The 18,945-nt window shown below is 36.0% G+C and overlaps 1 protein-coding gene across 10 annotated transcripts in view; it reads left to right on the top strand.

Moving 5' to 3' along the window:
- pnut (septin 7-like protein pnut) overlaps nucleotides 1-18,945 on the top strand; it is a 394,868-nt gene that overhangs the window by 242,569 nt on the left and 133,354 nt on the right. For all 10 annotated transcript variants that reach the window (XM_069817912.1, XM_069817908.1, XM_069817909.1 and 7 more), the window contains one exon: nucleotides 13,106-13,466. In XM_069817912.1, coding sequence (XP_069674013.1) covers nucleotides 13,106-13,466 — 361 coding nt within the window. The remainder of the gene's footprint in view (nucleotides 1-13,105; nucleotides 13,467-18,945) is intronic.

The raw sequence follows: 18,945 nt of genomic DNA, 5'->3' as shown, positions 1-18,945 counted from the left end.
CAATATTTAACGTACATAGTCATTTTTTTTATAATTTTAAGTCCATATTTAATTCCATATTTTGGTAAAAATCCATATTTAATTCCATATTTTGGTAAAAATAACTACATATATATTTACATATTTCATATATTTTTAGTCCATATAAATCCGTTCCCTGGTGATTACTGTTTAAAGAGCTGTTTAATCACAGGTGTGATCGTGATTTTTCGATCACCGTGATCACTCTGCTCATCACTATCCACAACAATAGACTACCTGTATCGTAAGTTATTGTTTAGTTCGGCTTCGTATTTCGTAATGACATTTTGTCTCGTTCTACTCTAGGGATGGGAGGTTCTTAGAAAATAATCGGTTATTTAAAAAATAACTTAATCTGAAGGAGGTTAACCGATCAAAAATAACCGGTATTTTTAACTTTGAAATTCGTTAAATTAGTCAGGAAAACAAAATGAGAGGTTATTGCCAATACACATCAGAGAAAAATGTACAATCAACTGTAAAACCAACCACAGGATAATTAAAAGGATTTCATTAGATGCTCAAGAACATCAACGACGTATCTGAACAAAATGCAACAAATAATGTTATGAAATTTCAGTTTATATAAGTTATCTAATTACTTCACTCACATTAGGCTTATGATGGGTGGAACTGTATCTTACATTAAAAATAAATAGCACTACAAATAATTGCACATAATTTGCTATATTTCTCTATAATATCGGAAATGATTTATATGTAGCCAATGTGCATATTAATAAGTTTAAAATATAAATATTGACAATAATCATAATTATTACCTTACCTGAATTTCAACATAATCAGCTTCATCAGGACTACATGAAGTTCTCTTAGTTTGTACATTTCCCTTTAACTTTAAGCACGATGGATGTTTACGAAGAAGATTTGTTAAATTAGTTGTTTCTCCACCTGTTTTGCAATTTTTTCCGCATAAATTACAAACACACATATTATTTGGCTTCTTCATAAAAAAAATCCGACATAACACTTTTCTTTTTCTTAGAGGACATTTTTACAGTGGAACTTATATTTACGTACAACAAAATAATTTAATAAGTAGTTGTAACTCAGTAGTTTTTCAGATAAAATTCCTTAAAATTTAGCGTATTTTGTATTTTATTCTTACTTTCAATGTGTACTACTACGTCTGACTTGGAAATATAAACTTAAGCTATAGCTAATTTTGTAGTGCACATGTAAGTGTATTAATGGGGTATAAAACATACATTTTATTGTTTGTGGAAATTATGGATATATTGTTTTTTGTGATTTATAACATGTTACTACCAAAAAGTACGGATATAAAATACTATAATATTAGTTATTGTTGAGACAAAAACCATACAATTTTTTTTAAAAAGCTATTTTAAATTAAAAGCCTTAAAATAAATATTTCAAATCTCGCTATAAAAATACGCGCTCCCTGCAGCGTCATGCGGAGATGTGAGAGCAGCCAGAATATTCTTATTAGCTGGCATTTAACAGCGGGTGTGTTGTCTCAACACAAGGAATGAGACGAATACGTGACCCATCAGCCAATCTTCTGTGTGTATTATTACAAGGTGACAGTGGTTATTCAATTCCAGTGTTTGAGAGTTTTCCTTTATTGTGTTGCAGCAAATTAAAAAAAAAAAAAAAAAAAAAACTTATGTTAAGGTTAGATAGTGATTACGTATTGTCTTAAAAGCAAGAATTATACCAATCGTAACCATCAGTTAACAGTAACAGGTTAGTGTAGTGATTATGTAATATCTGTATAAAATTAGAGAAATGCATCTTTAATTTCGAATGCGTGAACTACTCGCAAGACGGAACTTACGAGCTGCTAGCGTTGGCCAACTACGCGCACGCTCAGCTTGCTGTGGCATGGAGCCGCGCGGCAAAGAAATCCACAATGAGAATTCTTTTCTTCATTTTATTTTCCACCCTTACCCAAAGAAAATTTTGGATCTGTAAACTGCGTTTAATCTATATTAAATCACCCATATTGTCGTATTTTCATTTTTTAGCTATTTCGTCAAGAAGAAAGTAATATAAATAAATCTGCCTAGTCAAGTGAATGAGAATTAAAAAAAAATCCCTCCAAGGTCATTATGGGCCGTATTCATAGACATTCTTAGCGCGGGCTTCCGGTGGATGATCAGAGAACTAACGTTTTTCGTATTCATAAACTAGTTTTAGCGATATGATATGAATCCTGTACAAGTAACCAGTCGATAGCCGGGGCTAGTTTAGCACGCTCGTAGCGTGGGCTAGCGAAATGTCTATGAATAGCACCCTGTATTACTCTCTGAGTCTGATTTAAAAAGAGATGGCGTTGAAAATCCTACCACTAAATATCTCTGAGCAATGTTCTTCCAAAACTAAGAATTTTATGAAAGTACGATAAATTTGACGCTCTACAAAATGAAAAGTAATATTAGTTGGGGATATTTTAACCCACCATTATGCTTGTCCAGTGAAGGTCTTTCAATGACAGAAGCACCTTTCTTTTTTTAAATGCGAGGTCAAATTTTCTGAAATTTTGTCCGATTTCATATGGAACAGCCCTAACATATTAGTTACATGTATACAGAATCTATTATTATTATTATTATTATTATTATTATTATTATTTCCAAATTAATCCAACTGGACGGAATATGAAATTCATAAACGTTGTAAGGTATTAGAAACTAAGCAAATTTGAAATATCCTACGGCCGTTCCATATCCAGCGCGGTACACTGTCGCCGCCTTGTATTTCTTAGAGCGTGATAGTGTACACTCGGTACGAAGCAGATGGAGGAAGAGTGATTCCAGGCCTATACCTTCATTTAATTCAATTCCCTTATTTCCCGCGCACGTCATTTGTCTCCCAGCTAAGCCTAGAGTCGTCTTTCCTACTTTTTATTACCTTTGCACTTTTTGTCCCATTGTGTGCTTCACCATTCTTTCACTTTCTCCCCTGTTATACCGCTGGGGAATTTCTTGGACGGCGAAACGGTTATTTCTTTACATTGACGGAAGTTTTTATTTCCCTGCAGATTTGATGTTTGTCCCGAAGTTTGCTGTGGCGTTGGCAGATGAAAATGGGCTTTTGCATTGTTCTCCCTAGTTCATCGTTTCTGCAATATTTTTTTCTGAATCCATTCTGCCCCTGTATATTAAAATTATGCCATTACATGCTGTTTACTTTATTTTCGTACTTTGTTGTTAAAAGTTTTTCCCAGCATCCACTCGAGTACTGTAACTCGAAATTGGGCGTTAACTCCCCATTCCTCGTAGTTGTGCTTCCAAGATTCCGTTCTATCGTTCAAATTCGACGATTATAATGTATATTTATCGTTTCCCACATGATCCTTTCCTTTTTTTGAGGTTTCCCTCAGAGTCCACTCTAGCTCTAACGTATAGGTTGAAATTCAGCTATTATATTTGGCTGCTATTACAGTAGAACCTCTATTATCCGTGGTAATGAAGGGGGTGGACTGAACGATTAATAAAAAAATCGGATAATCCGTAAAAATAAAATATTTTCTTACATTTAGTGAATAATGCTTACACTTTCGTAATTTCCTCCAAGGTCTTGTATTGAATACGCTAGATATAGGATCAGAAGTCCACTGATTTAAGTCTGGTTGTTAACAACGGGTTTTTAAGGGTCAAAGAAACTCCTTGTAATGGCTGTCAGTGGAAAGATAGGAATAGCGGAGGTCTCGTGTCGTAGATTTACATACTTTATACACTTTATCCTGATTTTTATTAAATTGAACACACTTGAGACTCCAATCTCGTATTCTGCGTTGAGCCACAGTTTCTCGTTCTCCAAACCACTCGGTTGTTTGTACTTTTTTGATACTTAGCACAACACGATTTTTTTAAAAGCGAGGAAGTTATTTTATATAGAATTTATACAGCACGACAGCTCGAACAGTAGACCATACTGTGTAAGGGTAAAGTCTTGTAATAATCCTCTCTCGAAAAAATAACGTGCTAATATAATTTACAGTACATCAAAATATAGAAAGAAAGTGACATAAAGACAGTCGGATAATCCGGCAATCGGTTAAAGGGTGACGGATGAACGGGGTTCTACTGTATTTACCACTGCTCTAGTTTTTTCCTGGTGTCTTATAAGTAGAAATTCGACGTTAACCATATTTTGTTACCCTTACGAATTCAAAGTTCAGTATCTATGCGCCACTGTAAACAAATATTGCACGCTTGTATCATTGCTAATGCAGCGCCGTGAACGAATTTTTCACGCTTTTATCACAGCTGTAACACACTTCACTTTTTATTGCAATATATACTAGGGCAGTAGTTCTCAGCCTTTTTTTTGTTCACGGCACACTATCCCATATAGTGAGTTCCCGCAGCACACTAACGTACGAGTTGGCAACAATGCAAAAGCCTCGGTATAGCGCGCTCACAGCTTTCCTTCACCAATGGGTTGTTTATAGACTTGCAGTCGTAAAGCCATATTCTGGCATATTTTGAGGTTGATTTTTAGTTTCACGTGTGTTATTGCGTTAATTTAACTTCAGTATGGATAAGTTTTTTATTAAAAGGAGAAAAGTTGAAGATAAGTGAGTGAAAATAATTTAACAGTAACAAAAGTGAAAACGAACCAATTCCAATGTTATGAAAGCAGGACAAGGTGGTGTAGAACCTACTGGAACAGACCGTAACTACCAAGATATTTACCGGTATTTAAACCTTGGATTTACGTTCAGTGGACCTGAAAGCCGTTCTGCACTAGAATTTGTCGTGTGGAGAAAAACTAAGTAACGAATCCACGGTCCCTAGTAAATTGAGAAGACTTTTGAATACCAAACATAGTAGCTTATCCGGGAAACTATGTTAGCCGATTGTTGTCATCGGAAGAAAAGCAAGCAAAATCTATGGAACGGAGAGAAACTATCTCTGAAAAAGCGCAAGTGGGCAGTTATAAAGTTGCCGAAATAGTAGCGCAAAAAATGCAGCCACACACTAATTTTACCTGCCTGCGAGGAAATAGTGAAATCGATGTTAGGTGACGGCACCGAGGAAATATTCTTTGGTTCCATTGTCAAACGATAGTATTTCCCAGCGGATTGATGACATGTCTTCAGATATCTAGTGCCATGTATAGGCCTACATGAAAATTTAAACGACGGTCGAGTATTTTCACTACAGCTCGATAAATCAACCGATATAAGCATGAAATGTGAATTACTGAATTACACCAGATTTGTTCGATTATTGAACAATTCTGAATTACCCTCAATGTCATCCGGAGCAGATGCCTATAATTCGATATCCAGCATCTTGGAACAAAATGGGCTGGGCTTAAGACACTAAGGGCCATATTCATAGACATTTTTAGCGCGGGTTTCCGGTGGATGATCAGCCTTTTTCGTATATAGGATATGATTTGAATTCTGTACAAGTAACCAGTGGATAGCCGGGGCTAGTTTAGTGCACTCGTAGCGCGTGCTGCGAAATGTCTATGAATAGCACCCAAAGGCCCGATTGTATAAACCATTTAATCTTAGACCAGAGGTTAAATTGATCCTCGTTCTAGCTGAACTTGGAATTTTGTGTTGTATAAAGTCTAATCTGAGATTAATTTGTCTTAAACTAAAGCCAACTTGACTGAAGAAATTTCTCCGATTAAGTTAGATGATCCAAGTTCAGTTATTTCTTTTCTGTTTGAAATATACGAGTGGCAGATTGTGCAAAAAGAATAACCATTATTATTAATATTAATAGATGTGGTAGGTACATTTATATATATATATTTTTTTTTTTTCAATTTTTTGCCTTAATACACAAACATTCTTATATTTTATAAGGCTTTACGGTATTAAGCAGTATCAAATAACATAATCTATAATTATATTATGTTTATAACAATTGTTAATGGATATGATAGGTACATTAATTTTCAATTAACTGTATTACTAAACGAAAATTGTCGTTTTATAAAGCTGTATTACGTTTAGCAGTATCAAACACCATAACATGATAACAATTTGGAGAACAGTCAGCCTTCTTATTGTCCGCCATTATTTACAATGCACAAAACAAACCAGTGTCTCCAACAGAGTGTACGGAAATTCGCCAAAAAGTAGTTGGAAAGTAGCTAGATTTCTCATTATCGACAAAGAAAGATTAAATTTTGTCACTATGGGGTGCTAAAAAGGTCGCTAAATCCCTATTTAAGCAATATAAAAGTTAAAAAAAGACTATGCAATTATCACTGCATTAACAAATTGATTATTGCACAAAACACACACTTAACGAACTAAACGTAATTATTATGAGTAGACAGTGGATGCGGGATGACTTATCGTTGAATGTAGGTGCACATTTACTATATGTTACAATTTTTTCATTCAGACCATTGGCTGAACAGGTTTTAAACGTAATCAGGACAATTAACGTCCCAACTTACATCACTTACACGTGACAACAGAGTCGAAGTAGGGACTGGTCCCAAATATTCTGGACGGGTGGCAACCCTCGCAGTTAATAAAGCGTCGTATAAAAATTAACCAATAAATCAATTAAAGAAATTGATTCCCCCATTTCAGTCTTGGATATTTCTCCTATTTTTCGTTCTAGCGTTGTAATTTGAAATTCAGTTCTTAGGTTATGTTTCACTTATCACAAATGTTGAGAGTTTCTCTCTGTTTTCGTTGTGCTATAAATTGAAATTCGATTACTGGAATTTGTTTCCGTTATCTGTTAACTCTTAAGGCTGTTTCACAATAAACCGGGAACGAAAACGAGAACGAGAACGAGAACGGAAATATTGTTAAAATAAATGTATTTAAATGTGAGCATTTACATTGTATTTAAAATAAATGTATTTAAATGTGAGCATTTATAACTATTGTGAATGATCACATTTAAATACATTTATTTTAACATTATTTTCGTTCTCGTTCCCTTTGTCGTTTCCGTTCCCGGTTTATTGTGAACCAACCTTTAGATATTTGGAGTTTGGCGTTCTAGTCCTATAATTTGAAATCGTTTGTTGCAATGACCGTTATAGTGCAGTAAATTAAAGTTTGACGATTAGATTTTGTTCGCTTCCATATCTCTTCCTTTCGGCCTGAGTGGCGCAGTCGGTAGAATGCTGGCCTTCTGTGCCCGAGGTCGATTGCCAGGTTAAGTATAGGAAGAGCAGTCTTTTTCCTAGCTCCCTTCCTCGTACGAAGCATAGATATATTTCTACCTTTTGTTTTTAGGATTACCTTTATTATGAATATGAAAAGTCTATGGAAGAATGATCGTAGTGTTTCCCCACGTTATTGTGATGTCACAAAAAATCTCTTTTCCGTTGTTTCTAATATAATTATGTATATGTAAATTCCTATTGTCTCTAATCCTCAACAACTGTTTTTTTTATTTAATAATGCATATTGTAAGCTATTGGACCTTCATTTAATTGAAATCCACTTCACATTTTGTTCTTGAGTGTGGTATTCTGATAGTTCGCGAGCCCACCACTGCGTGGTGCCAAGTCACGCGCGACTCAATCCATTCGGAGCGCTAGACAACATCGATTGTGTCGGCGCCACCTCCCACGTGAGGGTTGCAACCAACCCCCTTCCATCACCACTCTGCGGTATCGACACCAGCAGGCGGCGTAGCAATAATCCCGTACATCACGAGTGACATCATTTCCGCCCTATTTTGCTCTAAATGTTCTCTTTTTTCATCTACGTCCACATTCTTCTCTTCTCTTCTCTTCTCTTCTCTTCTCTTCTCTTCTCTTCTCTTCTCTTCTCTTCTCTTCTCTTCTCTTCTCTTCTCTTCTCTTCGACAAATCAAAATAAAATACATACAGAGGTGCAGTGAGTTTCTACTAATTGTACTGTTGTGCACATATAAAGGAAAAACAAACTGTGAACTCCACGATATGAAAAAAAATTCCATTGCTTCAATTTAAAATGAATACGTTGTCAATTTGTTGTGCACTGTCTTCGCTACTCTATCTCGGGCCATAGGTAAGCTGCAGACAGGTGGCGCGGCGAGATAGTATTTTGTTTGAGAGTTGCTGGGCGCACGCGTTCACCTAATGGGACTGAATGACTCACATAGTAAGGGGAGGCCGAAAACTCAACTATACAACATATTGATTCGTTTTGTGGAGGGGGGAAAGCGATACAGAACCGGTTGTGCCTTGGGGAAGGAAATCCTCCCATTCTATTCGACCGATGGACAACTTCAAAACGCCGCTTTGCTACTCCAGTTTCACACAGGAATGCGGGCCAAGTGATGATTTGCTACGTAATGCTCGTTGTCTTGATAACAAGAATTTCACTTTCTCCTCTCTGGAAGAAATATCTTCTTTCGTTCAGGCAGCATAGACTATTTTATTTGGCTTGTAAGCGAGAGATTTACATTGTATAATAAGTTTAGCCTCGTCACCTTGAGGACGGGGCAACACTTTCCGTGATCCTAAATAAATACGTTCCTAGGCGTAGGAAATATAGACTCGTTGCTTTGGGAATAAGTCCGGATTTTTAGTCCCACAACATTGGAATCATGGCTAGGGTTAACAGAGTATGCATCATGAATGCATACTACACACAGGCCGTTGTAACCTTGCACCTGACAGCTTTGCGTAATGTTGGTGGCAATAGATGCGACGTTGCCACAATGATCACTATATGACAGCTGATTTAACGTAGCAGAGTTTGCTATTTTGCTCTGTTAATTCATATGACAATTGAAGACATTACAAAAACAGCCCTAGTCATTTTTAATTAAGTTGGTTAAGGACAAATTTGCTACTATTTCAAGTGTTTATAGACTCCAAAATTGTCCATGTCAGGTGCAATAGTCACAAGGATAAACATCAGTTGTACGGAAACGGCTGACATGTGTTCTATTTATTTTTATTTTTCTCTTGAAAAATAGCAGTTTTAACAATGGTTGTTTTTGTAATAATATCTTCAATTGTTATGCAACTTTAATCATAATTTAATAATAAATTAATTTACATCACTTAAATACTATATTTAAGTTACATTTGTTGTTTAGCCAATTGTTCAAAGACAGATTGGAACCGCAGTCCAGTGACCGAGGTCAAGTCCAGTGTCTGTCTGGAATTTTAACAAAACCGATGTCCATGAATTACAAACGTTTCTACGACAAAAGCATGATGACTTTCTAAGGACTGAAGGAAATATGGAAAATGTGTGGCATAAATTTAAGTGTATAATTTTCGAGGCATTAGTAAAATGTGTACCTTCTAAAATAATTAAGAAAAATCCGGACCCAGAATATTACACTAATTATATTCGCTACTTAAAGAAAAAGACAAGGCGCGCATTTAGCAAACGTAAACGGAGCCATGAACATTGGGAAAAATATATCGAATTAATTAAGAAACTTGAGTGTGAAAAAAGGTTAGCTCAGGAAAATTTTCTAAAAACTATTTTAAAAGAAGATGAAAGTAACAATTGGAGACAGTTTTATAATTATGTACGCAGGAGAAAAGGGAAAAATGGAGTAGTGCTTTTACGAAATCAGAACGGAGAAAGTATAACTGATGACAAAGAAAAGGCCGACTTATTAAATTCCTATTTCATTTCGGTTTTCAATAATAATAATAATAATAATAATAATAATAATAATAATAATAATAATCCCGCTGATAGGAGTGGTTGTGTCACAGACCGTGAATGTGAACCAAATTCGACTTTCAAAATAACTTCCAAAGGGGTTAGAGAGAGAATAACGAAATTAAAAAATCGGAAGTCTCGAGGACCAGATAGTATTGCTACAGAGATTCTTAAATTAGGTTCCGAGGCCATAATTCCATACTTAATGCGTATATTTCATGTTTCCATAAACAATGCAGCTATTCCATGTGACTGGAAATCAGCTATAGTGGTACCCATACATAAAGGTGGAAATAAATTAGATGTCGGAAACTACAGACCGATTAGCCTTACATCTGTCGTATGTAAAGTCATGGAGCATTTGATATCGGATTATATTCGTCATGTTCTAAATGCGAAAGACTGGTTTTACAACCGCCAGCATGGTTTTAGGGAAGGCTTCTCATGTGATAGTCAAATTACGTCGCTGGTTCAGGATCTAGCTGAAGAGGTAGATAGAGGCGGAAGAATCGATGTAGTTGTGATTGACTTTTCGAAAGCATTTGATTTGGTGCCACATGACATATTAATAGACAAGTTAAGTAGGCTAGGAATAGATAAAAGAGTGGTGCTATGGATCCAAGAATTCTTAAAAGGTAGAACCCAGAGAGTTAGAGTAGGTCATGAAATATCGGAAATTGGAAATATAAGTTCAGGGGTGCCACAGGGCAGCGTTCTGGGTCCATTACTCTTTATAATATACGTAAATGACCTATGCCAGGATATTACATCAAATGTGAGGCTATTTGCAGACGACTGCATTATCTATAGAAAGATTAGAAATAATTCAGATGTAGATGCTATTCAAACAGACTTGAATAACATTTACAACTGGGCGTTAAAGCATAGGATGAAAATAAATGGTTCTAAAAGTAAATCTATAACATTTTGTAAAACCCGAGAGGAAACTAGTCTTAATTGCGAATTCAGTGGTGTTGTAATTCCGCAAGAACAATGTTGTAAATACCTAGGAGTGTATTTAAACTCCAAACTTTCTTGGGGAGAGCATGTTGATAATGTTACAGGCAAAGCATGGAGGGCACTTCACTTTATTATGAGAATCTTGAGAAAGGCTAGCCCCAAATCGAGGGAAATAGCATATCTAACGTTAGTGCGACCGTTAATGGAATACGGAACTACGTGTTGGGATCCCTATAGAATATATCAGATAAATTCCTTAGAAAGAATCCAGTATAGGGCAGCTAAATTTGTTAAAGGTAAAAGAGAAGATGGAAACGATACGATAAAAGAACTTAAATGGGAAACTTTGGAAAACAGACGTAGGAAAACTAGAATAACATCATTATATAGAGCACATCTAGGTCAGAAAGCATGGGTAGACATAACGGCTCGGTTAGAAAAGCCAACGTACTATGGTAGGAACGATCATGATTTTAAAATCAAATGTAGGAAACAGAAAACGGATGTAGGTAAATTCTCATTTTTAAATAGAACTATAAATGATTGGAATGACCTACCTGCAGCGGTCTTTGAGGGCTGTCCTTCCTTACGGAGATTCAAGAATAATTTAAAGAGTTGTGTATAAAGTGACAATTAAAATTAAGGTGACATTCAACATTTAATTTTTTAAGGTGACATGTATTTATCTAGCCTGACGAGTTTACTTCCTTGGTTTGAATTGTAAATTATTTAAAAATAGCGTGTAAGTGGGCCTTAGACTAGAAATGTTTAGTTTAAATGTAGTTCTGTTTATAAGTATGCATAAGAATGCAATTATTTGACTTATTTGAACTGTTGTATCAGTGAAGCGAGGTAAATCAGTGAAGTTATGGTTTTACAGTGCAGTGAACAGTTCCGATCAGTGATAATTTATAGCGTCAATGAAATGTGTTCTATAGTGTCAGTGAAATGTGTGCTAAAGTGTCAGTGAAATGCGTCATAGTGCCACTACAGGGAATGAGATAAGAGTAAAGTGAAAGACTATTGAAACTTATGTAGGACCTATACATAATTATGTAGGTTGTGTTGTAAAATTAGGTGTTTTATTTTATGTTTTATTATTATTGTGTTAAATTGTATTGTGTATTATTATTGTATTGTGTATAACATTGTATATGTGTTGTAAATTGTATTATGTATTGTAAATTTTATTGTGTATTGCTTATCATTTTAACTGTGTAATAATAATAATAATAATAATAATAATAATAATAATAATAATGATTTATTTAACCTGGCAGAGTTAAGGCCATACGGCCTTCTCTAACACTCAACCAGGAGTAAAGACTGCGTTGCAAAAACACTAAAAATTAACAAATTACACTACAATTTTACACACAAAACTGAATAAGATAATAATAATAATAAAAAATAAACAACAAATAAGAAGAAATCAGACATAATATATAACATACAGAAAGAAAGAAAAAAGCATAATAATATGTGAACAGCAGGTCAAAATAAATGAGGCATACAAAAAAAAAGACAATTATTCATAATAATAATAATAATAATAATAATAATAAAGAAGAATAGTAATAATGATGATAATAATAATAATAATACTAATAGTAGTAATAAAATAGTGCAGTACAAAGTATACAGTGAATACAATATTTCTAAGTACACACAATAAGGAAAATTAAGATTATATATAGCTCAACTTATCACATTAGAGATATAACATTATCGGAAAATATGAAAACAAAAATATAAAATAAGTTGAATATCATTAGAACATAAAAAAAAATGTGAATACGTGGAAACATGCAATGTTAATTGGCATGCAATTGTTAATATTGTATATACCACTGCCACCGGGTGCTTGACCACTTGCAGTGTAAATAAATACATACATACATACGTGACACAAAAAAGGGCATCACTTATGAGGCAACTAAGCCAGGAGATAATTGGGTTGGATGGCGAGTTCCTTTCGCCCTCTATTGCATATATTGCTAGCTTGTAACATATTACACTAATCAGATTTAGGTATACAAACAATTTGTTCTTCCTTTGACATATCGTCACCTTAGATCAGCGATGTCAGACAGGGACTAAACGGAGCGGAGCGCTCCACTAGACTGGTTGCGTGCTCCGGTGTTTCCACAGACTTAAGCAAGTTCAAGCTCCGATCTAGCTCCACAACCGGTATTGGAGCGTACAACTCTGGCACTACTGGCTTAGATGTACAGATACGGAAATGAAATTTAAGTTTCGCTTACAATACACTGCACATGTGCAGTAAACAAGAGCCCTCCCCCCTGTGTTTATGCTACTTGTGCACAGATGTGTGAAAGTGTTGCCTACATACAGGTGGACTCCAATGAAGACTCGCTTCAAATTTTAATTAAGTATCTTTACATACCAGCCAGAACCTCAGTCAGAGATACCTACCTGATTAGGAAAATAAATGTGTTTCATCTAATTGTAATGTAATACTGTATTAATGTGGGTTTGTGTTGTGCTGTGTTTTTGCAGCTGCAGAGCAAGCGTGAGCTGTTTTTCAAGAATGAACTGCCGCCTCCGTCGTCCGCGAGCACCGGCGGGGGCACGACACTGCCCTCCCAGCAGCCAACGCCCCCGACGTCGGGTACCACTGCTGTCACCACAACGACCACGAGCGGGATCAAGGAGGCCTTGGCGAAACGGGCGGCAGAGAACCACACAGGGGGCACAGACGTGCCAGATAACAAGGAGCGCTACAACAAGGCGGAGCGCGACAAGGTGCCTGAGCGGCGCACCAAGGAACTGGATGGCTACGTCGGGTTCGCCAACCTTCCCAACCAGGTGTACAGAAAGGCAGTCAAGAAGGGCTTCGACTTCACTCTCATGGTGGTCGGTGAGTTTCGCACCCATTTTGTATTGTATCTCTTTCCTGTTGAGGTAAGAGGATCGTTAGGCCTAAATATTACGGTGAAAAACCAGTAAATTTTCAAAACATTCTATCCTTTAAAAATACTTTTTGATATGTAAAAGATAGGTTACATTACATAAAATTTAACGCGCATTTATGGCTCTGTCAGCTCTGTTACGTCACTTTTAAAACTCTGGTTCACAGATTTTTAAATTACATTGTAGGGGCTTAAACCCTAAGAAATAAAATTAACACAAGGTTACCTTCATTTGTGTTTAATCAGTAGCCGTCTTAAGCTTCTTGTTGATACACAGAAATCCACTGATGATGCGGTACTTGAAATATTGGTAATTAATTATTGTGTACAAATCGTACAAAATTGCCTTGCTTCCACTTTCCACTGAAACAATACAGGTGGCGACATCTATACTATAACATAAAAAACACAAGCAATAAAACAGTGGAAACATGTAATGCGCAAACATCCCATCCACCAAAGGTCATCTAGCCTTTTCAAGTTTATGGTAAAGAACATAATTTTTGAATAGGTATCTTGGATATACCACCTTTTGTGTGAACTGTTACCACACGAATCAAGTTATCACCAGGATGGACATCCTTCACGACTGCTACCTTCCATTGAAGAGGAAGTAGATTTTCTTCCTTGATGAGAACCAAGGTTCCGGGTTGGATGTTGAGCTGGCTAGTTGTCCATTTGGATCGAGATTGTAGGCTGCTCAAGTAGTCCCTGGACTATTTGTTGGATCGAGGAATAGGTTGTGGCCATCTTTAAGATTCTTGACAACCATGAGTGACCATGCCACCAGAGTGAATTGTGAATGATCATTTTAGGTTGAAATCTTGTTAGGAGAAATGCTCCACACAGTTCTAATCGAGGAAGTGAGATCTGCTTCAGCGGTGCTGCCTTGAATTTTGCACAAAGAACTTACTGGTTGTTTCATTGAGGTTGTTTGACCTGACGTATATGCAGGCGCCATGTGACCTTTCGGAAGCGTCAGAAAAACCATGTACTTCAACAGTTGGAGTTGTACCTTTGACAACTACAAGTCGAGGAATGCTGACATCATTTATGTACGGAAGTTGGTTTGACAAGGTTTTCCAATCTTAACTAAGATTCGAGGTCAATGTTTCATCCCAGGAAGGACCTTCTTGCCATAGTCGTTGCATAAAGATTTTGCAAAGTATCACAATAGGTGATTGAAGTCCCATTGGGTCAAATATAGATGCAATTTTAGATAAAACCATGCGTTTCGTTAAATTGCTTGAATGTTTTGTCTCATTTTGATCTAGGTCACTGATGTTCTGCAAGTGATCGTTGGAAGGTTCCCAGATAAGTCCTAGCGTTCTTACTACGTCACTATCCTTGGAAGTTAGTGAATGTTGCCATTGTCTGAGCTCAATAGGAATAGTATTCAAAAGGTCTGCATTGTTGGAATTCCAGTTTCTCAAATTAAAACTTTCATGCCTGAGCATGGTTTGAAGTTCAGTGCGAATCTTGATGGCTTCATCCAAGCTGCTTGTGTCAGACATACAGTCATTACATAAATGTCTTGATTGACGATCTTGGCTGCTCGAGGGTAGTTGACACCTTCATCTTGGGCGAGTTGCTTCAGGCATCTTGTGGCTAGCAATGATGCAGAGGCTATTCCATAAGCGACAGTAGTGAGTGCATATGTCTTCAGTGGTTCTTGGGAATCTTCTCTCCAGAGTATGCATTGCAAATTATATTTCTTGGGATTGATATTCACTTGCCTATACATCTTCTCGATGTCAACTGTAAATGCATTTTGATGCGTACGAAATCTAAGGATTATAGAGAAAAGATCGTCTTGGATACTTGGTACTGTAAGCAGGATGTCATTCAGACTTATACAGTTGTCAGTCTTTGCAGAAGCGTCAAATACAACACGAGTTTTGGTGGTTGTGCTTGATGCTTGCTAATATCATGGTGAGGAATGTACTAACAATCATTCTCTTCTGAAGGTTTGACAATGACCAGCTTCATGTGACTAAGTGCCTCATATTCACACATAAACTTGATGTAATCTTATTATAGCGATGTACCGAAGTACATATGATATTTCCATGCAGAAATTCTGCGTTGTCACATGATGAAGGATCAGTGGAGCGGAGAAAAATTCTCTACGGCATCGGGATTCGAACCCGGGTTTTCAGCTCTACGTGCTGACGTTCTATCCACTAAGCCACATCGGATTCCAATTCTGATGCCGGATTGAATCCTTTCAGTTTAAGCTCCACCTCTTAGTTTCCCTTTAGTGGCCAACCCTATGCACTGTGTCACAGATGTGTGACAGTGGCACAGTGTCCAACATACTATGGTACAGGCAGACTCAGTAGTCGGGTTTTTGGTTTGGTACGGAAACAACTCGCTCCACACCAAGAGGCCTATATTATAAGTCCTCTTGCTCCACACTTTCTCTAGCGGTTTATGACCTGAACAAACAGACCTTTCTGTTCGAATGTTAGTTATTGACAAGTGCTTGTCTGTGATATTACTGTGCTACAGTTTGTTCGTAAATACAATATATCTCATAATAAACAGTATTTTTAAACAGCTACTAATCCGAGTACTGTAATTGCTATCATGTCTCAGTCGGGCTCTGATATCAGAAGCCTTACTAAAGGTGTTATTTATCATCTTCACTGTTTCTTAAAAGAACTGTGAGGACATTGAAAATGTCCTATCATCAATGCAGACAGTCACTGTCAAAGGCCAGTGGCGCTTCTTTACGATCGGTCCAGAGAATTTATGCAAAAGGGAGACGAATATCAGTAAAACAGTCATCCTAGGAAGTCTAATTTTACATATATGTATTTAAGAATACACGGACAGATGTAGATAATATGGAATTTTACATTTAAATTAATAATATTTTTTTAGATATTGTGACATTTTATTTTATGCTATATTAAGATGTTTGTTTAAGACATTAACAATGGAAAATTGATTCATTATTTAGATTGTTGAAGACCATTATTAAGTTAATTTTCTTAGACATTATTCACGTAATAAGGTAAATTTCTTAATTGATATGCTAATTATATCTCTGTCAAATGGAGTATTATATTGTAGTCTACTACATATTCTCGACTGCTAAATTTTTAGGAGCTCCAGTGTTAGTTATAATTAGGTAAAATACATTACGTTTAGCAATAAAATATTATTAGCATCATAAAATGAAATATTATTAAATAACTTGTCAATAATACATTAACTTGAGTAGATATAACTGTGATTGGAGACTATTTTATCGACTTTTTTCTTTGGATATATGCTATTTCAACACTTCTTGTATTGAATTGTTGATGGACTTCAATAATACAGACGCATAAACAAGACTGAATGAAACTCATCACATAAAATCAGAATAGTGCTGAGTGCCCAATTTATAAAACGATTTTGTGTGCCATACTTATGTTATTTATTTTATTAAGCTAAGCCATTCGTAAGTGTGCTTTCATTACGAAACTCGTTCATGTTATAATAATATACATATTCCACAATCAGTAAACACGTTAATATTTTGTATTTCAATGTTTAATTTTATCGTGATTTATAAAGTTGGTAAGTATACTGCATAAACATTATTTAGTATTTACTATTTCAACACAACATTCTGAAAGTACATAAATACAAAGTATTTGTGTAATGCTAAATATCTGATTTATATTAGGTTTATATTACACTTTATTACATTGTGAAATGACTTAACTTGCAAAATATTATAATGATAATATTGAGTAAAGAACGTAGGCCCTATTTTTAATTACTACAAATCACGTTATTATTTTATTTATTTTCTAAGTTTTCCTGCAGTGAAAAAGTATCAATGAGTTATTTGGGACAGGACCATACACCAAGCAGGTTCTGAGGGGTGTAGGAGTCTGGGTAGAGAAGTAGGGGTTCGTCAGACCCGCCGATTTCTTCTGTTCCTAGTATAATGTGCAGAGGTACACTCATTACGAGTGACTAAGTGGCCGGGATCCGACGGAATGAGCGCCGTCTTAAATCACTAAGTGATTATATACGCATATCATATTATAGCGATGTACCAAATTACATATGATATTTCCTTGCAGAAATTCTACGTTATCACATCATGAAGGATCGGTGGATCATGCTAACCGTTACTCCACAGCGGTGGAATTTCTGTTAAAAAGTGAGACATTCACCAATAATGCTTCATATAACTTGAGATAATGACAACTTAAACGTTTCTGCCAGTTTTTCCTGCTCATTCGCGAAAGGTATAGTCAGCTTCCATTCTCGTGAAGTCGTTCGTATTTAACTTATAGTTGGTATTTTTTGCGTCTTTCTATTAACATAATCTGCTGCTTTGCTGACGATTCTTCTCTCCTTCCCTGGGACTCGCTTTTGCTAACATTGTCTCTACTGCGGCTCTGAGCTGTTAGGAAAACCGTAGTTATCTCCAACTGGCAGAATTTATTTAGTCTAAATATTCGCTCAGCGAGTTACAGAGTGATAATTGCTACAACAAATAAGAAAGACACATGACGTCTGGATACGCTTATTCATGAACGTTTACTTTCCATAATAACATGCACTGTGAACTTAACGGATGCAGCTTGCGACGTACGAAGTCTGTGTGCTTTAATGTTATTCAAAAGTCGAGAAAGCTTTGAAAGTTCTCTAATTTTGTTAAGAAGCAAGTTTAGAGTTCTAAATTTTCTCATTGCGCTGCAGCAATCTTATTACATTTATAGTAATATATATATATATATATATATATATATATATATATATATATATATATATATATATATCAGATTGCTCAGACTTATAGTTTTTGACGACAAAAACTGTTAAGCTTATATGACTGCTTCCGTGGTCTGTTGGTCAGCACGCTGATCTGTAAGATCAGGAGGTCCCGGGTTCGATTCCCGGGCTCGGCTCTCGGTGAATTTGTATGAATGTGAGTGTGATTGTGAGTGTGCAGGGTTATATTAACCAAGCATCACGAATATAAAAAATACATCAGGACTGTCGCTGGGCAGTAACCTGAACTCACGTTTCAGCGTCACATTGTTGACAAGTAACTCCATCTGTTAGCACAACCATAAAGCATGTAATAGATGCTATAGAGTTACCAACAACAACGGGGAGGGGGGACTGTTATCAATTTCACTATGCTGTCAAATAGCTACTGCATAGGAAGTCACGTTATAACTCTCATTTGAATTACATGGAGCAACTGTACTTCAATATAGATTAGCGGTTGTTCCCAATCGACGGTGGTTGTTCTCTTCCACATGTTACTGTTTTTAACATGGGGATGGTCAATCTGTTATATGTGATCAGGGTCAATACTTATTAATGCGAGTTTGCATTTATATAGGCAAAACAATTATTTTCTGGTATGATTTGCACGAAAAAGAACCATTAACTCGCTCAAGAATAGCT

Source organism: Periplaneta americana, chromosome 2 (assembly GCF_040183065.1).
Source record: "Periplaneta americana isolate PAMFEO1 chromosome 2, P.americana_PAMFEO1_priV1, whole genome shotgun sequence".
Lineage (NCBI taxonomy): Eukaryota > Metazoa > Arthropoda > Insecta > Blattodea > Blattidae > Periplaneta > Periplaneta americana.
This window is presented reverse-complemented; position numbering and strand designations above follow the sequence as displayed.